Raw genomic sequence first — 22,356 nt, 5'->3', positions numbered from 1 at the left:
CAATACTGTAAAGTTTAAAAAAAAAAAAAAATCCTATCAAAAGGATTCAAACTTGAAAAAAAAAAAAGCTCTATTTCACTGAAAAAATTTTGAAGCAATACTTGCGGTCATCAAGTGTAGTCTATCTCAAAGTACAAATAAAGAAATTGGAACCCATCGGCAAGCCGGTTCTCCGGGGCCCCGCCCCGGGGGAAACCAAGGTGACCGGGGCGTGGCCTCTTCCCCTTCTCCCCGCCCATCCTCCTCCCCGCCCCGCGCGCGTTGAGGCAGAGGGCGCTGCGGCGTGCGCCTGCGCCTTGGGGACCGGCGCGATGTCCCGCCTCTTCGTGAGCTCATCACCCCGCGTCGCGGTCGCGCGGAAGCTGGCGTCGGAGGAGCCGTGGGGCAGTGCAGCCGGACAGTGAGGCGGTGAGTCGGTCCGCAGAGCCGTTGGGGGTGGCACTCGTCGGTGCCGATAACGGTCCAGCCTGGAGGGCGGGTGAGCGAGAGTGGGCCCGAGGCTACCTCTAGGAGGGTTTGCTCAGGAATGCCCCACGCCGCAGGGCCTGAGGGTGGTGGCTTCCGTGACTCCATTTACTCTGGCTGACTCTCGGGGTGTGGGGCCTGAGGGGAGAGGGGAGGTGGCCTCATCTTGCATCCTGTGGATGTTTTGTGAAGCCCTCGAGGTTAGGGCTGGTCTCAGTGTCGATAGACAGAACTGTCTTAACCCAAGTCTTCCAGTGGTAGGCCACTCTGTCTTTTTCGGTAGCGAGCTGGACAGGTACAGGCACAGGCTGAGTTATCTTTACTTCAAGTACCATGTAGTATTGCGGGTTACTGCCTCCCTGAGTACTTTAATAGGGGCATGTGTAGTGTTCTTTGGAAACATTGAGGAAGCAATGAATTCTGCCTGGGAAATGAGAGGAGAGTTCTCTAAAGAAGGAAGGTGACAAAAGAGGCTTTTGGCGTCCTCTTAACGCTGAAATTATTGTAGGACAAGAAACTGATGTAAAAGGTAGTGTGAAAGTGAAAGTCGCTCAGTCGTGTCCGACTCTGCGACCCCATGGCCTATACAGTCCATGGAATTCTTCAGGCCAGAATACTGGAGTGGGTAGCCTTTCCCTTCTCCAGGGGATCTTCCCAACCCAGGGATCGAACCCAGGTCTCCCGAATTACAGGCGGATTCTTTACCAGCTGAGCCACAAGATACTGTAACCTATACTATAAGCTTGTATCCGCCTTCTCCTGTCAAACTAACCTTGGGGGAGGTCCCTTAACCTCTCTTGAAGTCTCAATTTCCTTATGAGGAAAGTAGAGATTATAATAAGAATATCTATTAAATGAGATGAGAGGGTTCAATGAGCTAACCTACATGTAATATGTAAAACGGTACATCATGGTACCCTGACTCATGGTACATCATCAAACATACATTCATTGATAGAAGCATACCTTTATTTGAGGAGCCTGGCTTCTTGGAATTTGACATCTTGCAAACCTTCCTACTCTTGTTTCTCCTTGTTGCAGGGAATTGTTTCTGTTGCAGGGATGTGAGGCAGGATTTGGAAGGGCAGAGGGTTGGTGCCCAAGAGAGTTTGAATACTGTTTACTCCAGCGAAACTGGCTTGACCTCCTGCCTGTCTTTCCTACCCTTGCCAAGACACTGTTCTTGGGTCACAAATGAATTAAGCACTACCGCCTTGACTGAGATCTTCACAGGCAAAGGTTATTTAGAAATTGTTTGTTTTTTCTGTTATCCTTGGAAAACCTTCACAGTAGTCTTTTTGACTTTGCAAATTTAAAGCAAGTAACCTGGACATGGAAGCTTTAGATGTATGGTGTCCTCTGTCCATGGATAGAATTGAGGGGGCCATGAACTTGGATGAGAAGAAAAATTGCATCCTTATGTTCTCAAACTTCTAACTGAAATTTAGCATTTCCTTCAATTATAAATGTAGTCAGCAAACCAAGTATTAACAGGGTGACTTTGTCACCAATAGAAATCACACATATTTTCGTATCTTAGGATATTGTATAAGTTCATCATAACTTTGAAATTATGGTAGTTGTTAGATTTGCTGCTAAATCTTGTTATATAATGTGTAAATAAAGAATTACATATACTATCACAAAAACTAATTTTTGTATTTGGTAAAATTTTATTTCTGTATACAGTTGATCCTTACTATTCTCATGCTCTGTATTTCCAAATTCATCTACATTCTAAAATTTATTTGTAGCCCCAAAGCATCATTTGCAGCACTTTGTGATCTTGGACGTGTGCGAGGTGGTGAAAATTTTGAGTCAACTGATGCGCATTCTTAGCTGCAGTCGAACAAGGAAGCACTCTGCTTTCTTGTTTCAGTTATCATGCTGTAAACAAGTGTCTTTTTTTTTCAGTCTATTAGTGTTACAGTTTTTTGTATTTTTGTGGTTTTATTGGTGACTTCACTGTTTAAAATAGCCCTCCAAGCACAGTAGTAAAGCTCTCTTAGTCCAAGAAGTCCAAGAAGACTGTGATGTGTCTTATGGAGAAAACACATCTGTGGATAAACTTCATATAGGCATGAATTACGTCGCTGTTAGCCATGAGTTCAATATTAATGAATCGCCAATGTGAAATAAGGTGTCTTTAAACAGAAACATGCAGAAAATAAAGTTACTTACTGATCAGTTTCCCCAAATTTACCAGAGTCTTGCAGGAACCTAATATAGTGTCTCCCCCAGAAGCAGTGGGTCAGTGTTCACTAACTCAGTATTCAGTGACTTTATGGAACTTAACTCCCTGGAATAACGAGAATGGACTATACTTGGTTTCCTTTCTAATCCTATGTATTGTGTGTATTTTAAAACATCCTGACAAGGGGTTTATAGGCTTTACAGAGCTACCTGGGGTGTGTGTGTGTGGGGTGGGCACGGAGGATTCTATAGCACACACACAAAAGTTAAGAAGCCTTATTATCGCTTTGGGGAGACATGTAGTCTCCCTCTAGCTCACACCCTCATTTACACTCCTGCTGGCTCTTATATGTGTTTTTGGCTGCAATCCCTGCATGGACCATAAGAACTTTGCTCCCCCATATTTGCTTGTTGAGTTTTTAATAAAATAATATTTTAAATTAAAAGATCCTGTGGTTTTATCTCTTGGAAAAGCAGCAAGGAGGGAGACTGGATCCTCTCTGTAGTCACCTTGAGAAGAAAATATGAGAGGTGGTAGGTATTAGTTGAGAAAGAACACTGTGCCACCTGGTAGGGCTTGTGAACAGGGACCCTGGGATCAATCTGTAGAAAAGTGTCAGGTCAACTCTGGCCAAGAGTTGCCTTACAGTCTTGATCCAGGGGAAGCTTCTATAGCCCTCTATCCTGATGGCCACCTCTTACTGAAGCCCTGGTGTTGTTTCCACAGAGCTGTCTGGCCTTTAGCCCTTCATCCTTGGTTAAGGAGATGACCAACCAGGTAAGGCCTAGGGAGAGGGAGAGTACCAGTTGGTCTCTTTGGGGGTTCGAGCCCAATACATTGTCTGGGTTTGTAGTCAGAAAACTAGCATCTGATTCCTGCTCTGCTTCTGAAAAGGAGGGTATCCTGGGCACCTAATCACCAGAGGGTTAGGTGGCATTAGTAAAATGCACAACACTGAGAGAAGGGTAATTTTATTTCAGTCTGTACCACAGTTTACAAAGGGATTGAGGAAGCTTAAAAGAATTTGTACACAAAAACAAGAAAGGAAAATTAGGGAGAAACATGTCTTTGTAATAAAATTAGGGACAGAGTTAACAGGTTATTATGCAGGCTGTGTGGTTTTATACAACTACAAAAATTAAGCTGCAAACTGGACTCTGAGCTTCCTGGTGATCAGAGCAGGAAAAAGCACATAATTTATGACTCTTTTTTGGTGGGTGGAAGTAGTTAGAAGAGACTCTAGCTTCTTTAAGAAGTAATTGTTTTCTTTAAGAGACTATAGTTTCTTTAAGAACTAACATTACAAACCTTGCATGAGCTCACAGGAGGTCAGGCCGCAGCAAGGGAGGTACCTAACTCTGGTGATTATATCTGCTGGGGCACAAGGTGGTGAATTGGGGGGTGTTTTAGGGAAAGGATGGGACACATCTGAAATCTGACCATTGGTTTAATGTGTCTTCTGTTCTTTTTTAGTACAGTATTCTCTTCAAACAAGAGCAAGGTAAGCAGCTTGCCAGTTCAAGCAAATTCACCTGTGAAAAGCTGTTGCCCCTGGCTTAAGGTTTTTGTCACACTGACCAGACATGCAGTTCCAGCCGTACTCACTTTACATAAGAATTGGCAGGGGCAGCTGAAAACAAATACGCTTCAGAAGGAACAACCAACAACAAAAAAAACCAACCACTAACTTAAAGAGCAAGAGGCAAATGATAGACTGCAGAACTCTGGGCTGAGGAAAATTTTTTCCACTTGAGGAAGGTGTGACTGAGCTTCCCGGCTATCAAAGTGAAAGAAGGAAACTCTGAGTCTCAGGACTATGTTAATACCAGCTCACCTGGGGAGGTAAACTTGAGCCTGGCCATGAACACAGAGGTTCTCTTGGGAGCCTTTATTCAGGCTCCTCCACTTAAAACAAGTGTAGCGAGTCTCACAGAGGGCCTTTGACCCTCAATAATAGAGGAGGATTGAATAGGTGAATTTGTCAAGACCACTGAGTATATGGGTGGGCTAGGGGCTGTGCGGCTGTGGCAGTGGTGGGGATGGGAGAAGGAGGGAGGTCAGAGTCTGGAAAGGTAGCTGGCCAGTGACAGTGGACTTCATACCTGGAAAGGAGGGTGTGCAGGGACTATTCACGTGTGTCTCATTTCTTCACCACAGCCTAGATAAGTTATGTAAAGCCTGGAGAAATTTGTGGAATGCCTAATAAAACTCTTCCACTTTAAGTAGTGACATTTAGGTAGTCTGAAGTTTAAACCCAAAGCATTCTTTCAAGTTAGCGAGCGTAGGTATGTAGCAGCTAGTCAGCTCGTCAGTCAGCTACCTTGTATGCACCTAATGCCATCCAATGGCAAGCTGGCAGACTTGGGTCAGGTGGGGATTGTAATGGAAGCCAAGATGCTATATGTAACTCACAGCTGTTTAAGTTGAATGTCCTTGTATTCATGTCTTGGAAAGGTGTCCCTGAAGAATTGCTGCCAGGTGTGAAGAAAGCCTTCTTGTTCACTTGTTACATTTGTATTCATATACCAGGTCTGCAGACCCACCAGTATGGCCCGCCAGATATATAGCTTACAGACTTAGAATTTAAAGTGGACTTTAGTTAGTAGGGAGTTTAGGTTTCTAGGTTAGAATACCAGCTCTGCCTCTTCGTAGCTTTTGACTTTGAGTGAGCTACCAGGCTTCTCTAAGCCTCTGATTTTTATCTGTAGCTGCTGCTGCTGCTGTTAAGTCGCTTCAGTCGTGTCCAACTCTGTGTGACCCCATAGACGGCAGCCCGCCAGGCTCCCACCGTCCCTGAGTGGGTTGCCGTTTCCTTCTCCAATGCATGAAAGTGAAAAGTGAAAGGGAAGTCGCTCAGTCGTGTCCGACTCTGTGCATTTTCGGACCTGTACTGTTTACAGTTGACCTGCCTACTGGTTTCCAAAGATCTCTTAGGAAATTACTCTTAACAAGTTGATCTCTTTTGGGGGGTGGGTTTCACTTGAGCCAAGTGAGAGCCATTCCAATCTAATGCATGTCAGACAGCATACTAAAGTAGAAAGGACCCTGGACTACTCCAGTACTGCTCCCCAACCTGGTAAACCTGTGATTTGGGGCAAGCGACTTCTTCAGAACCTCTGGTATTCTTATCTGCCTCCACTGTTCTCATAAAAGCTGTGTGGGAAAGCCATCTGCAAAACAGTAAAGCAGACACAGGTGGATATTACCTCAAAAATCTCAGAATTGGTGTAAAAATCTCAGTATTTCTGCTTTATCTTAGCACATTCAGTTTAGAAGTTGCATGAAGACTTTATATGAATGACTTTCTGTTCCAGCCCATGATGATGCCATCTGGTCAGTTGCCTGGGGGTCAAACAAGAAAGAAAACTCTGAGACAGTGGTCACGGGATCCCTGGATGACCTGGTGAAGGTCTGGAAATGGTGAGTGCTCTTTCCTCTACAATACAGCCTTGGAAGTTGGGGTTTTTCTTCTGGGCTCCCAAGTTAAAATCAGAAAAGTATTGACTATTATCTACGCAAGAAAGCAATGGCGATATGGTGGTATAAAAAGGCAGACTCTTTTTCTCACTTGTTTTCCTGTTATTCACCATTAAGGCCTTACAGTTGAAAGAAAAAAATGCTATGGTTAAAAGTTGGCCGCATTTGGTGTTCTGTGGCTCTTCATTTCCTCTCTTGATTCTGCATTTCACAGACCTCTGATAATGCATAGTTACAGGAGCCCAGAATTTCAGATGCCAGGTACCATGTGTTGTGTGTGAAGAAATCCATTTCTCTGTCCCCCATTGAAGGCGTGATGAGAAGCTGGACCTACAGTGGAGTCTGGAGGGCCATCAGCTGGGTGTGGTGTCTGTGGACATCAGCCACACCCTGCCCATTGCTGCATCCAGTTCTCTTGATGCTCATATTCGTCTCTGGGACTTGGAAAACGGCAAACAGATAAAGTCTATAGATGCAGGACCTGGTAAGAGTTTTACTCTTAGAGAGGATACTAGAGGTTTACAATCCCTTTTTGATATCTTTAGGGAGAGATGTATTTTAGTGTTTAGAAGTTTTTGGATTTGAGATTGGTAGTATGGGTGTATGAACTGCATGTTCTGTAATACCTTCAGTGGGACTTGGACAGCACTCTAATCAAATACTAGTATCTCAGCAACTAAACATGAGTATTTATACTAGGAGATAAAGATAAGCTATAAATAGCCTTGTATCAGTTCTAGTTTTATTGCCAAGTGAATTTGGGTACTAAAATTATTTCTAAAAACTCATAGATTTTATCACCCTTGAGTTTCAAATTGCTGACTTGGGATTGTGGACCTGTGTTTGAATGGTCCACAGGTTCTCTGTTTGCCATATTCTGAATTGATCTACTCGTCACCTTATAGAGGTCTAGAATGTAAAGCACTGTGTCCTCCTAGATCTGTGTCATGGTAATCTCAACTAATTATGATTAAAGTGCCTATTTCTAGTTTATGCTTGATACATGAAACTTCTAAAGAAACAAATAGATTTTTTTAAAGTTCTGTAGGACAGCATAGTCTTGTCCATTAGCCTTAATAAACATCTGAAGTAATGGGAATTAATAATTTCAATGGGACAAGCAACATGACATTTCAGATTCCTTGTGGCCCTATATTTACTTGTATATGAGCATATAGCTTTCATGAGCAGAGCCTGTTCTGCCAGAATGGGTGATGACTGGAAGGAGTACAGAGAGCCTGGTACCTCTCTGGCACACCCCTCCATGGAGTGATTACAGAACTGCTCAGTGCTTTACTTAACATAATTCCCTGGATTGGAGCCCCAGCATATTTGCTTCCCACCAGTTATGTTCAGTAGCATTCTATAGGTTGTACTTATTTTGGAAAGAATGATGTTCCCAGGGTTTTAAGGACTCTGTGTTGTCTGAAAACTGAGTTCATTTCCCCTCAGTGCCAGTATTTGACATCTCTGAGTCTTAACTGTTGGAGCTTTTTAAGGAAGACATATGTTGTTGTTGTTCAGTTGCTCGGTCATGTCTGACTCTTTGTGACCTCATGGACTAGCATGCCGGGCTTCCGTGTCCTTCACTATCTCCCGGAGTTTGCTCAGACTCATGTCCATTGAATACATATGTCCAGTTCCTATTTTGGATCCACTGAATCAGTTTTGGGGTGTGTGGGCCAGGATATGTATTTGAAAAAATTCACCCAAGCATTCTGACTCCCCATATAATTGTTTTTGCATGTGTCCTTGCCCTATTGTTATCTTTTACGAAGGACCTGGGTCCCCAAACTAGTGCACAAAGTCTGTTAAGCTGAGACGAGGAGGAAGAGGTGGATCTATTGCTGCCTCTTCATCTTGGGCACCTAAGCCCTCCCATGACGCTAAGGACACTGTGTGGCTTTGTAGCCCCGGGCACACCACAGTTGAAGAAATGAGTGCTGGATTGGTTCTAAGGAAAAGGATGAAGTCTGTACCCAGCTTGCCTTTCCTGACAAATAATATCTTAAGCTACATGTTGGTTCCAGTTGTGGCAAGTGATCATTGAAAGATTACTGTTAGGAAAGAAAAAAGATACTGAGATGAATATAAGATTGGATTTATTTTCTTTTTTGGATAGGAATCTTCATAAAACTATACCAGACCATTAAACAACAGTTATTTGAGTAAATAATAAAATCAAGCATTGCTGCTGACAACGAAGGAGCAGCTCAGTTGAATTCACTTAAAGGTAAAACTAGTAAGTCTAGGTCTAATGAATTTAGGCAAATGGACATTTACATTATACCAGCCTTGAAAATATGCCTGGAGAATGTGAGAGGAGGAACAAAGTAGGAGGAAAGAGAAAGATCTCAGATCCTGAAGAAGAAAGGGAAGAAGTAGAAGAAAGGGAAGATGACGGGGAAGATCTTTCATCTGACGCCTCACCCAGGCTGTGGCTGCAGCAAACTGATGTTGAAGATGTCGAAGAAGAAAGTGCAAGCATAGGGGCCTCTCAACATCAGGTGGTTCAGGATGTCCCAGTGTAAAGAAGAGTTACTCTCTTCACTGATGAGGTGGAACTTAGTGATTAAAATAAATATTATGCAAATGTTAAAGTAAATTTTAGAGTGCAAGGTTAAATTGAGGAATAAAAATTCCTTCAATTTCGAGGAAAAGGACATTCACCACTAAAAGTTTTGTATTATCAAACAGCTAATAAGGGAAATGTAAAAGTAATTCAAAGTGATTTTACTAAACTTCAAGGAATCATAATCCGATTTTCTAATAACCATTATTCCTGTAAACTATTATAATAGGAATAAGAGAATATAATCCTGTTGGAATAAATGGTATAGTCATTAGATAGATACTAAAAAGCAGCCTTGTGAGAGATTGATTATAATAAAAGCTTTTTTAGATCTTCTTGGTTGGTTGAGTACTTTTGAAGTTAATTTCCTTTTTGAAGCAAGTATTTCTTAAGTGATAGAGGTAAATTAATTACTACTTTGAGTATGTGTATTAAGATTTGCAAGAGATTTTTATTTTAAAACTCACTCTGGTATATGGTACTGACCCATCTGTCCTGGGAGCCCCTATCTGCCATGAGTCAGGTTCAGGGAGACCTCTCTTCTGTGGGCTGAGAAGGGCTTGACCTCTTTGAGCCCTGCCCTAAGAGTAAGGAGAGTGAGTGACTGGGGAAGGAGCCTTTCCTCTCCCTTTGATCTTACAAGCACTGGGCAGGTACAGGAAGGGCAGGACTTAGGGAACGTTCCCGTATAAGACTGGCCTTGGGCAAAGGGACCTCGACCAGCGCTGGACAACTGGACTGTTCCTTGCTCTCTAGGCTCTGACCCCAGAGGCTCCTAAAGCTCTTTGAGGTTGCCCATGAAGAGTTTCCCACATAACTGAAAAGAGAAATGCTGAAATATCTTCAGTGGTCCAGATGGAAGTATAAAGCACATGTGCTTACCCAGGCTGCCCAGGAGTCTGGAGACCTTTACACAGAAGCACTGTAATACAGAAATAGCATCTGAATAGAACCTTTCAAATCAGGTTGTGTGATGTAACTTAAAAACCAGTTGATTAAAAAACAACAACAATGCCTCTTCCCAGGCCTTATTCTCTGGCTAATTTGTGATAAATACTTTGTCATATTATAGTTTTATATAAGAATATTTCTGGTACCTCTTCATTTATTTGCAGCTTATTGAGATAGACATTCACCTCTATAATTACACTCTGAAATCAACCCATTATACAGTTTTAACAAGTTTTAGTAAATTTCCACAGTTGTGTAGCCATCACTCCAATTCAGTTTTAGAACACTTCCATGTCCCCCAGATGTTCCCTCATGCCCATTTATAGTTAACCTGTGCTCCCACCCTCAGCCTCAGACAACCACTGATCAGCTTTCTGTCTCTATAGTTTTGCCATTTTGAAAGATTTCACATTAAGTGAAATTGTATTGTCTTACATATCTTTAGCATAATGTTTTTGAGGTTTATCTATCTTGTAGTATGTATCAGTAGCCTGTTCCTTTTTATTGTTTAGTAGTAAGGATTCGGTTATAGGGCTATTCCACATTTTGTTCATTCATTCATCAATTGATGGATATTTGGATTCTCTCCAGTTTTTGAGTATTCTTAATAATGCTGCTGTGAGCATCCAGGTTCAGTTCTGTTCATGAAGATGTGTTTCCATTTCTCTAGAAGTGGAATTGCTAGGTATTATGGTGTGTGTTTTCACTTCTTCAAAGTAGCTATACCATTTTATTATATTCCCACCAGTGTATGAGGATTTTGGTTTCACTACACCCTTGCTTTTTTTTTTTTTTTTTTTTGCATTTCTTTTTCTTGGGGGTGGTCTTGATTCCTGTCTCCTGTACAGTGTCATGAACCTCCATCCATAGTTCATCAGGCACTCTGTCTATCAGATCTAGTCCCTTAAATCTATTTCTCACTTCCACTGTATAGTCATAAGGGATTTGATTTAGGTCATAACCTGAATGGTCTAGTGGTTTTCTCCACTTTCTTCAATTTCAGTCTGAATTTGGTAATAAGGAGTTCATGATGCAAGCAACAGTCAGCTTCCAGTCTTGTTTTTGCTGACTCTATAGAGCTTATCCATCTTTGGCTGCAAAGAATATAATCAGTCTGATTTCACTGTTGACCATCTGGTGATGTCCATGTGTAGAGTCTTCTCTTGTGTTGTTGCAAGAGGGTGTTTGCTATGACCAGTGCGTTCTCTTGGAAGAACTCTATTAGCCTTTGCCCTGCTTCATTCTGTACTCCAAGGCCAAATTTGCCTGTTACTCCAGGTGTTTCTTGACTTCCTACTTTTGCATCCCAGTCCCCTATAATGAAAAGGACATCTTTTGGGGGTGTTAGTTCTAGGAGGTCTTGTAGGTCTTCATAGAACTGTTCAACTTCAGCTTCTTCGGCGTTACTGGTCAGGGCATAGACTTGAATTACCGTGATAGTGAATGGTTTGCCTTGGAAACGAACAGAGATCATTCTGTCATTTTTGAGATTGCATCCAAGTACTGCATTTCAGACTCTTTTGTTGACCATGATGGCTACTCCATTTCTCCTAAGGGATTCCTGCCCAGAGTAGTAGATATAATGGTCATCTGAGTTCAATTCACCCATTCCAGCCCATCTTAGTTCACTGATTCCTAGAATGTCGATGTTCACTCTTGTCATCTCCTGTTTGACCACTTCCAATTTGCCTTGATTCATGGACCTAAAATTCCAGGTTCCTATGCAATATTGCTCTTTACAACATTGAATCTTGCTTCTATCACCAGTCCCATTCACAACTGGGTGTTGTCTTGTTTGGCTCCATCCCTTCATTCTTTCTGGAGTTATTTCTCCACTGATCTCCAGTAGCATATTGGGCACCTACTGACCTGGGGAGTTCATCTTTCAGTGTCCTATCTTTCTGTCTTTTCATACTGTTCATGGGGTTCTCAAGGCAAGAATACTGAAGTGGTTTGCCATTCCCTTCTCCAGTGGACCACATTCTTTCAGACCACTCCACCATGACCCATCCATCTTGGGTGGCCCCATACGACGTGGTTTAGTTTCACTGAGTTAGACAAGGCTGTGGTCCATGTGATCAGATTGGCTAGTTGTCCGTGACTGTAGTTTCAGTCTGTCTGCCCCCTGATCCTCTCTCTCAGTGCCTACCGTCTTAGCTGGGTTTCTCTTACCTTGGACGCGGGGTCTCTCTTCACGGCTGCTCTAGAAAGCTCAGCCGCTGCTCCTTACCTTGGATGCGGGGTAGCTTGAGCTGAAATCAAGATTTCCAGGAGAAATATCAATAACCTCAGATATGTAGATGACACCACCCTTATGGCAGAAAGTGAAGAAGAACTAAAGAGCCTCTTGATGAAAGTGAAAGAGGAGAGTGAAAAAGTTGGCTTAAAGCTCAACATCAGAAAACTAAGATCGTGGCATCCGGTCCCATCACTTCATGGCAGATAGATGGGGAAACAGTGGCTGACTTTATTTTTCTGGGCTCCACAATCACTGCAGGTGGTGATTGCAGCAATGAAATTAAAAGACGCTTACTCCTTGGAAGAAAAGTTATGACCAACCTAGACAGCATACTCAAAACCAGAGACGTCACTTTGCCAACAAAGGTCCATCTAGTCAAGGCTGTGATTTTTCCAGTGGTCATGTATGGATGTGAGAGTTGGACTATAAAGAAAGCTGAGCGCCAAAGAATTGATGCTTTTGAACTGTGGTGTTGGAGAAGACTCTTGAGAGTCCCTTGGACTGCAAGGAAATCCAACCAGTCCATCCTAAAGGAAATCAGTTCTGAGTGTTCATTGGAGGGACTGATGTTGAGGCTGAAACTCTAATACTTTGGCCGCCTGATGCGAAGAGCTGACTCGTTGGAAAAGACCCTGATGCTGGGAAAGATTGAGGGCAGGAGAAGGGGACGACAGAGGATGAGATGGTTGGATGGCATCATCGACTCGATGGACATGGGTTTGGGTGGACTCCGGGAGTTGGTGATGGACAGGGAGGCCTGGCGTGCTGCGGTACATGGAGTCGCAAAGAGTCAGACACGACTGAGTGACTGAACTGAACTGACACCCTTGCTAACATTTTGTATTGTTCTGTCTGTCTACATTTTTAGTGAAAAGTTAAGAAACCCTTACATTAAATTGGTATAGAATTAATATCTTTACAACATATTAATGTTGGGCATATTAATGTTGGGCTTCTGACTGAAGCACCTGAGCAGTGCAACTCAGTGACTTAACAGCCGTTAAAGATGACATAGTTCATGGAAACCTGTATGAGGAGATAGGAGACAGTGATTCTCCAGCTTAACAAGGGTCGCTGAATTTCAGGCCATGCTATGCCCATATTAATACAGTTGATATCTTTACAATGTCCTGTTATGAATCAGGACACTATTCCTCCAATTTTAAAACATGTATCTTTTGGTAAAGCTTTAAAGTTTTTAAAATTAAGGTCAGATCTTTTCTCACTATAGTTTTTCCTTTTTTTCTGTTCAGTGGATGCCTGGACTTTGGCCTTTTCTCCTGATTCTCAGTATCTGGCCACAGGAACTCACGTGGGAAAAGTGAACATTTTTGGTGTGGAAAGTGGGAAAAAGGAGTATTCTTTGGACACAAGAGGAAAATTCATTCTTAGTATTGCATATGTAAGGAAATATTGCTTTGTTTCTATCTGATTCTTTCAGTTTCCTCTTCTAGCCTGTTGTATTCCTTGATAAACATTCTGCATTGGTCTCACTAGGAAGCTGCTGGCTTTGTTTGCCAGTCAGCCAGTTAGACCTGGAACCAGCAGATTACTTGTGTTTGAGGGGGGATGGCTTAACAACATGGAGTTTCAAATGATTTTCGTATGTTCTCTACAGAGTCCTGATGGGAAATACCTGGCCAGTGGAGCCATAGACGGAATCATCAATATTTTTGATATTGCAACCGGGAAACTTCTGCATACGCTGGAAGGTGTGGTTCATCATTTTGTGCAAACTGGATTATCAGATCACAAAGGAAGACTTACTCTTTCATTAAAATGCTACTAAATGGCAAATGAGCCTTAGATTTGCAAAACGTCACTGTCAGTTGGAAATCTGAAATGCCTCTAAGGTTCACTTTTGTCACTGTGCTGCTGCTGCTGCTAAGTCGCTTCAGTCACGTCCGACTCTGTGGGACCCCGTAGATGGCAGCCCACCAGGCTCCCCCGTCCCTGGGATTCTCCAGGCAAGAACACTGGAGTGGGTTGCCATTTCCTTCTCCAGTGCATGAAAGTGAAAAGTGAAAGTGAAGTCGCTCAGTCGTGTCCGACTCCTAGCGACCCCATGGACCACAGCCCACCAGGCTCCTCTGTCCATGGGATTTTCCAGGCAAGAGTACTGGAGTGGGGTGCCATTGCCTTCTCCATTTGTCACTGTAGTTATAACCTAGACATATTAGTTTTTGTACCAGTGTTTTAAATGCTTATTTTGGTGAACAGGCTTACTTTTTATTTATGTGTTAATATATCCTAGCTACATGAGTGTCATATTTCTGTTATGTTTGACTCTAAAGAACTTTGTGATAGGAAAATAGCCCCTTTTTGTCGATAGTTTGAAGGTAAATGAAAGTTCTGTGCCCACTCTGCACTGGCGACCTCTGGGCAGGGGGATGGGATACTAGGACAGGGGAAGGGCTGGAGGGAGGCCTCTTCAGTGCATCGTTTACCCTACAAGAAGGATTTGGTAGGGAACTAGCATCCTGTTTGTTCAACATGCAAATCAGAAACAGTGCATATTTCCATTTTTGGCCATATCTGTAGGGGCAGAGGAGTTTTGTCTAAGCAATGTATCCTGAGGTCCAGTTGGTCAGGGAAGGGATCTGAGGAGTAATGACTCCCAGGAGGAGGAGCCTGTGTTTTGTGCATGTTTCTAGAGCATTAGGAAGAAGGGTCCAGTCTGTAGCTCGCGTCTGACTGAAGCACTGAGCAGTGCAACTCAGTGACTTAACAGCCATTAAAGATGACATAGTTCGTGGAAACCTGTATGAGGAGATAGGAGACAGTGATTCTCCAGCTTAACAAGGGTCTTTGTGAATTTCAGGCCATGCTATGCCCATTCGCTCCTTGACTTTTTCCCCGGATTCACAGCTCCTTGTCACTGCTTCAGATGATGGCTACATCAAGATCTATGATGTGTAAGTTACCTGTTGGGTTTCAACACTTCTCTCTTAATGTCAATGCCTGTTTGTCTCTTATCACTAGGAGGAGCCCTAGCAACTGAGCTGCTCCCTCTTTATGTCTAGGAAAGACATGTGTTCAGGTCCTGTCCCTGCTTTGAGCTTAGGATGTTACAGAGGAAGACGTGCGTGGGTTACCAACTAGAATCAGCTACTTGCTACTTCTTTTCCAGCATCCTGTCTCTTGTGGGGCATGCTGGTTTTAAATTTTTTTAGACAGGTGAGTAGTGTACAGATGAACAGATGGAGCCATGGGCTGTAGCTAGCTTGAAGTAATGATGAAAAAATTAGAACATTTGTTTTCTGAGGGTGTGACGTTCTAGAAGGCATTCTTCTGCCCTAGTTAGGGAGTTGTCTGTTTATAAGCCAGCTTATAGCAGGTCTAGATAAGGGAGCTTTTTTGTTGGTGGTTTTTGACTGCAGGTATAAAGGTGAGTTAGTTAATCTTCAGTTGACAGCTCACTTTCATTGTAAGCCTATGCACGGGCCCTTTCTCTTTTTCTTTTCTCCTTTATTTCTTAGTCCCCACCCTGTTCCCCACTGAGGTCTCCCCTATAAGGTGTTTGATGTGTGTCCCTGATTCTTTGACTCAGTACTGCAGTGTGCCTGGCTTCTGGCTTCCGAATGTGGCATTCTGATCCACTGGGTGCATCCCTTACCCTTCTCTGTGCCCCAGCGATGGGTGCCACACCATGACCATCCACGTGCATGTTACTTTGTGGGCCTATGAGAGTTTTGCAGGAGTTTAAACTTGGGAGATTTTGGACAACAGAAAGTTGTCAAATAGACATGGAATTAGAACTGCAGTTTCTGGAGTTACAGCTGAATGAGCTGTTAGGGTCCAAGAGAAAATGCCTGTCTCAAGTTGTGCTTGCTTGTCAACAGCAGGGCCAGTATAAATACTAGCAGTTTCTTAAGTGTTCAGCTCTCTTTAATAAGGCTTTCACTGTTACAGTTTCATCATCTTCCCAACTACTGGTGAGGTAGCACAGGTTAAGGTCCCAGTCATATTGCCGACGAGGAACCCAAGCTGAGGTGGTGGTTTGGCCAAGGTGCTGATACTGAATGAACACCTGGGACTTTTACCTTCTCATGGTCCCCCAGCTTTCTACTGAGGCCACCTCTCCTCTTAACTGGGGTCTGCTCTACTCCACTGGCTTCAGGGGTGAAACTGCTGACCTTAGTCAGGTCTTAGGATTGTTCTCCTGCCATAGGTGATTTGATTTCACTTTTTTAAAAAGTGAAAATGACTATAGTCATTAGACCTGTCTTACTCTTGGTTAAGTTAAAAATGGTCTGTCCAAGTCACACCTGTTGTAAAAGAATACATTTTGATACCTTCCTTAGACACAGGCACTGGCTCCACATGGAAAGGACGCTAGGTGGGCAGGGCTCAGAACCTGCAGCTACTCTGAGATGGCTCTTTGCCTGCTGGTTCTGTTTCCTCACCTTAGGAATTGGCTTGCTGAGCCTTCTTTATTTTGAACCGCTAAACTCTGCTTGTTTAGGATCCTATTTTTGGCTCTTGTAGGCTCTGACATATTTGGGGTTAATGCTATTGAAGATTTTGTTTCTTCAGTATGTGATGCTACTTTAGTGAAAAGAGAATGTCTATGTTAATACTGTCATTTCAAGGATAGCAGATTTGGTCCAATTAAATGGACACGGTACACCTTCCGTTTCAGTGATTATATTCCAAAAGTTAATGTCTCCATTTTATTTGAAACTTTCCCATTTCAGACAACATGCCAACTTGGCTGGCACATTGAGTGGCCACGCATCCTGGGTGCTGAATGTTGCATTTTGTCCTGATGACACACACTTTGTTTCCAGGTACTTATGACTCTTATCAGTTCCTAAAATGTTAGGAAGATGAAGATGGTCCTCTTGTATGAATTGCCTTAAAATTTGAAGATGGTGTGACTCTTTTCTCATTCAGGTAGCCTTTGTTTCCTGCAGTGTTTTTTAAATTGTCAAGTTAATTGTTCTTAGCTGGAACAAAGATGGATGCTTTTGAGCAACTCAGTTCTTATTTCTTCCTTATAAATCTAGGCCTCTACCTACAGTAGGTAGGTATCCCTTATAAGGATACCTGTGTTCCAATAGTAACTATAGATATGAACATCTGTAAAATGTTATGCTTCGAGACCCCAATGTTGTTTAGGCCCAGGATGGCCAAGACAGTTGAAAAACAGGAGGTGCATGGCTTAATAGCACTGCACAGAGGCTTATAGAAGACTCTGAGAGCCTTTATTTTGAAGCTTTAACCAGTTTCCCTCCCATCCAGAGGGAGCCTCTCATCTGAGACTCCTGACAAGGATATTTAATATGAGGGCCAAGCAGATCAGAAGTTTGGGGAAATAGCTGCTCTGTGAGTGGGGAATGCCAGCCAGTTGTGTGAACATTCTTGACCACCTTTTGGGGACCAGGTCAGCCGCTTGTACACACACACGCACCAAGGGGGCCTCTAGGTAGGTTGAGTCAAGGAGTGTGGAATTTTTGGTCAGATTCTTTCCAACTTCACACCGGTCTGAAAAGTTTTCTGATACTGATGTTTCCTTTTTTAAAATAGTTCATCTGACAAAAGTGTTAAAGTTTGGGATGTTGGAACAAGGACTTGTGTTCACACCTTCTTTGATCACCAGGATCAGGTATGGCATAATTAACATTTAAATTCCTTTGTCTTTGGATTGCTAGCGTTGTCTGACTGCTATGCCAGAACTCACTCATTTTCCTAACCTCCCTGCTGAGGTTGTCAAGATTGGATGACCCTCAGAGCTGAGCTGCTCTGATTGCTTGGATGTCCATCCAGCCCGTGTTCCAGTGGACACTCTGGGGTGCAGAGGCTGGGGATGTGTTGTCAGCCTGGAAACCCGCAAGGCATGATACGTACCCATGATATGGGTAGACCGGAAAACTTGCGCTAGCTGCACAGCCTTTGAATGACTTCTTCGAAACATGTTGCAGCAATGCCTAGGGCATGCCTGGGCCTTTTTCTGGGTACAGCTGGGCCATGGCTGTCTCGGGAAGGACCTGCTTCCTCAGGAGTTTCGATTCCATCCCACAGCCGTCACTTTCTCTTCTGGAGCTGCCCAAAGAAGTGATGTGGTTTTTTTTTTTTTTTTCTTTGAATATATTTGAAGCCAGAAATTCTTAACAGGTTGTTTGACTTTAAAGATATTGGTAAATTTTATTTCAGCCTTTAAATTAGGAAAAAGAGGCTCTCTTCTCACAGGAGTCTTCCGGTGAGATGAATGTGAAATGTTAAGGCATTCTAGGGCAGGGCTTCTGAGTCTTTAATGTACCCTGGGGATCTGGTAACAATACAGATTCAGTAGGTCTGGCCTGCGCCTAAGTTTCTGTCCCAAGTTTCAGGTGAGACTAGCACTGCTAGTTCCAACCACTTTTGAATAGCAAAGGTCTTGGGGAAGCAGTATAAAAAATAAAATACCCATGGCAGTATAAAGTCATCTTTTATTAAGTATGTATTTTGTATGTTCTTAGGATGGTCTCATAGAATCTCTTTGGAATGCATTTTAAAGTTAACAAATGTTCATGCTTTTTTACACTTAATCTTAACATTGTTGCCAATGAAGTTGAGAGGATTTAATCTTGACATTTCCCTCCTGGATTTAAACATTGTACTCGGGAAGGAAGTCCTGGCTGGCTATGTTGCTTTCTGTGAGTGTCAGTGTGTGGTGCGGTCCTCAGAGGAAGACATTTGGAATGGATATAAAGCCATCACCTGGCCCGCTCACAGCGCTGAAGTGAGGGCTAGAACACCCACCTCAGGGATAGAGTGACAGGCTTGACCTGATGAAACTCCTACCACATCAGTTCTGCCTGGGAAGGAGGTGTGAATGTGTTAATTCAACATGTAGCAAATGAAATCAATGACTTGCAACACCAGGTTGTCTAGCTCCTGGGGACAGGCAGGTTTCATAGGCCTCTAATAAGAGAGTGAGAATTACTGAGGTAGGTTGTGGGCACAAGGAGGTGGACGAGGAGCACAGTTTGTAATTATCCCTGTAGGCAGTGACCTCAGGGCAGCTGTGGGGCCTTTTCCTTCCTGGAGACCTGGGAACCCGTGCTGGTCCCTCGTGGGTTCCATCTTCACAACATTAGGTCACTTCCTCGATTGTGAATCTTTGAAAGGTTTGTGAATACCTTGATTTATGTTTAGAAATGAATTATCTGGAGTTGGGAAGTGAGTGTGATGATAATTAAACAGTAGTAATAGAAGCTGCCTGATTAAAGGAAAAGCCCCATTCTTACTGTTGAGAAAGCATGAAAACACCCTCATCCTATTGTTTTTCTGGATTCAGTATAATGAGAGTAGGGTAAGGGTATTTGTTCCTAAAGAATAAAGGTGTTAGTAGAACTTTTTCTCTTTTTATTTACAGGTCTGGGGAGTAAAATACAATGGAAATGGCTCAAAAATTGTGTCTGTTGGAGATGACCAGGAAATTCACATCTATGATTGTCCCATTTAAACATCAACATTTTCCAGGCTAATGCTACAGAGAGAACGTATAGATTGATTATGACATTCCTTACCTTTCTAGCTTGTTAATATAGCATTTATTAAAAAGTTTATCAAAAACAAATTTTGTAGATACATATAAATCTTTTCATGTTTTATTGGAAATGCCATTCATAGTTTAACATAAAGTGTTCTTAATACAAACACTCATGTTCTTCAACAAGCTTCTTTCTCATTTGCCCTGTTACTAATAGAGCAGTAAGAGGAGTTGTCATCATTCTGTGACAGTGAGTACTGCCTCAGGAAAGAGGACATCCAGGCATGTACTAAACTCCCCAGGATAGAAATTTAGGCTCACCCTTCCAGGGGATGAGCCGTGCAGAGGCTGTGATAGGAGGCTAATCTATTTTAGAATGTGATCCTGAAAGAAACAGGTTATTTGACTGGGTGGGAACATTCTTTAGTCCTGTCTGAGCATTCTTCTATTTGGTAGATTAAAAATGCCCCGTGCCACACTCTTTTTCACCCTGTTAATTTTAGAGAAGCCTGTAACCTGCTGGTGGTGTTTACAGGCTCAAGCCTGTACCTACTCTGGTTGGCCTCCAGCCCTGCTTCAGTTACCCCAGAGCTCCTACACCTCAGTTTTCTCAGTGGCCCACTTGAGACGTGGTCTGCACGTAACAGGAGAGGTGTAAGTAGCTAACACTCCAAAGTTTGCTGCTTTTTACTGATCGTAACTTCATATGCTTCACGTCAGGTCCTGTGCTTTCCCTCCAGACTCCCCACAACCCTAAATCAAGCTCATCCTCTCTTCTCTCTCCTGCCTCTGCCTTGTTCACCTTCCTATAACTGAGGCAGGAAGTGGACAGGCCCCCAACCAGAGTAAAGCAATTGGAGATTCATTCCCTGTGGACTGAAACTCCAAGACAAGAAGAGCAGGATAATTAAGGGAGGAAGCTGGGCCCTGGTCATACCACATATTTCTCATTCTCCAAGTCAGGCGACCTCCCTGACCACACATGCACAGAAAGGCTCCTTGGAGGTCAAAGGGGAGGGATGTCAAGGGATGTTGTACCCATAGCCTCTTCAGTAGACTCCATCTTGGCTAAGAGATGTGTGCACACACATAGAGGAAGATCCTGAGATACACCAAATATGGACTGTGAACCGGGCAACTCCAAATGACTGGCCAAAGGAAACCCAGAAAAATGCCCCTTAAAAGGCATTCAGCCTGTCCGGAGAGTGTGACTCAGGGACTCTCCTCTGAGTCTGCCCATGTATCTATCTACACGTACTGTACTTCCCCCCCCCCCACCAGCTTTTTACTTGCTTTACTGTTTTTTGCCTTTGTGGAAATTCTTCTCTGTAAAGCCAAAGGGCCAGGGCCCCTTGCATTGACCTCTGGTCCAGTGGTTAGGATTTGGTGCTCTCCCTGCGTGACCTGACCTCAATCTCTGGGAACCCAAGCCCCACTTCAAGATGCTGCAGCCTGAGGCCACCCGAGATCATATCCACACAGCCCTGGCCATTTCCTCTGCCTTCCTCAGATGTTCCTTCCTCAGACTTCCACAGGTCTTGCTGCTTTCAGGTTGTTCTCTGGTGTCCGCTCCCAGTAAGAGGCCTTCCCCTCGCCCCTTTCCCGTTATTCTCATTCGTCACTGCAGTCATCATTGCCTGATGGATTTATCCCCACCCCAAATATAAGCTCCATGAGAGCAGAACCTTCATTCCATTTTATCAACCAATATGAGGCAAACTTGCGCCTTAGCACTAGTCATTGGAAATAAAAGTAAATAAAAACAAAACCATCTGTCTCATACCAGCTCAATTTTAATTTTAAAGTGACAAATGTACAGGTGGAATAAATTTTAAGCAACACCCTCCAGATCCCATTTACATGACAAGGAGCTGAATGCAATTTTGCCTTATCATCAACTACAGGAGTTTTCTGGCAATAATTCTTCAGGAAGTCACAGCACAGAAACAGAACACCCTGGAGTTGTGGTCCATTTGTACCCTGATTTTCATACAGGCTTAGCTGGAAGAGTAGATTTTCTTTCCTGACTAATGGTCAGTGGGACAGGCAGGCTCCTTCTGTACCTTTCTTGAGTAAATTATGCCCACCCACCACTGCTGTGTTCTGCTAGAGTGGGGTCCATCCGCTGAACCTACCTGCCATGGGTCTGATCTGCCCTTTGGCCCTCCTGGCGAGGTCCCTGGTCTGAGTCAGACTTGCAGGTACTATATGACCAAGTAAGGGTGGATCTGAAAAGTGGCCTCTGCTTTAACCCAGCAGCTGAGAAGGCAGCAGTTTTTCTTTGTGACTGTTATGCGAAGGAAAGGAGCAGTAATAGCTGAAGGTTGAGGAATCTAAATTTATATTGTAGTCTACCTGCCAGGAGTAAACAAGTAACTAATATCTTTCTGAACAAGTTATCATTTACAGTGGTAGCCCATACAGACTGCGGTCCAGAGTAGAACTTTTAAGTTTTCGCTGAAACTTTATCCCTTGAGCAGGAAGCCCTTTGTGATATGGCTGTGCAAGGAGATGAACCATCCATCCTTTGGAAGGGAGCTGAATCTGGGAGAATGAGGGAAAACACTGAGATGTCCCCTGCCTTTCCAGAACCTCAAGTCATCCAGGATAACTGGGCAGGCAGGGAGACTGGCTGTGCCACGGGGCTGAGTCACCAGCATCTCCCACGGCTTCTGTTGCTGCACTAAGGCTGCTGGGGATGTGGATGGTTTCATTTTCTTTACAAGTAAGCACTTTGGTGGAACAGCACTGCAAACGCTGTCAACAGAAAACAAAAGGCAAGGTGCAGGGGTCGCAGGCAAAAGTATCATCAGTGTTTCATTTAAAACACTCGTTTGTCCTCACCACAAGGCCTGGAAGGCTCAGGAAGCTTCCAAAAGAGATGATCAGACCCACCCCACTCCAAACACTCAAGGGCATAAGACAGTAGGAACCAAGTTGGCCCTGCAGCCCACTCAGTGTGAGCCAGGCACTGCAGCCAA

The 22,356-nt window shown here is 43.5% G+C and overlaps 1 protein-coding gene across 2 annotated transcripts; it reads left to right on the top strand.

Moving 5' to 3' along the window:
• The first annotated feature begins 332 nt into the window (after nucleotides 1-332).
• SKIC8 (SKI8 subunit of superkiller complex) lies at nucleotides 333-20,640 on the top strand. 2 transcript variants are annotated; one of them, XM_005906601.3, is made up of 11 exons: nucleotides 333-408; nucleotides 3,386-3,436; nucleotides 4,133-4,160; nucleotides 5,974-6,079; nucleotides 6,448-6,620; nucleotides 13,152-13,300; nucleotides 13,517-13,610; nucleotides 14,720-14,813; nucleotides 16,596-16,688; nucleotides 17,428-17,506; nucleotides 19,259-20,640. In XM_005906601.3, exons 2-11 carry the CDS (start codon nucleotides 3,425-3,427, stop codon nucleotides 19,346-19,348), a joined length of 918 nt encoding a protein of 305 aa, XP_005906663.1. In that variant the 5' UTR covers nucleotides 333-408; nucleotides 3,386-3,424; the 3' UTR covers nucleotides 19,349-20,640. The 2 variants fall into 2 exon arrangements, with proteins under 2 accessions (XP_005906663.1, XP_070214615.1); XM_070358514.1 differs by having other exon boundaries at nucleotides 387-478.
• Nucleotides 20,641-22,356: the final 1,716 nt, after the last annotated feature.

This window comes from Bos mutus, chromosome 21 (genome assembly GCF_027580195.1).
Source record: "Bos mutus isolate GX-2022 chromosome 21, NWIPB_WYAK_1.1, whole genome shotgun sequence".
In the NCBI taxonomy this organism is placed as follows: Eukaryota; Metazoa; Chordata; class Mammalia; order Artiodactyla; family Bovidae; genus Bos; species Bos mutus.
The sequence above is the reverse complement of the archived record's forward strand: the minus strand, read 5'-3'. Positions and strand labels throughout refer to the sequence as shown.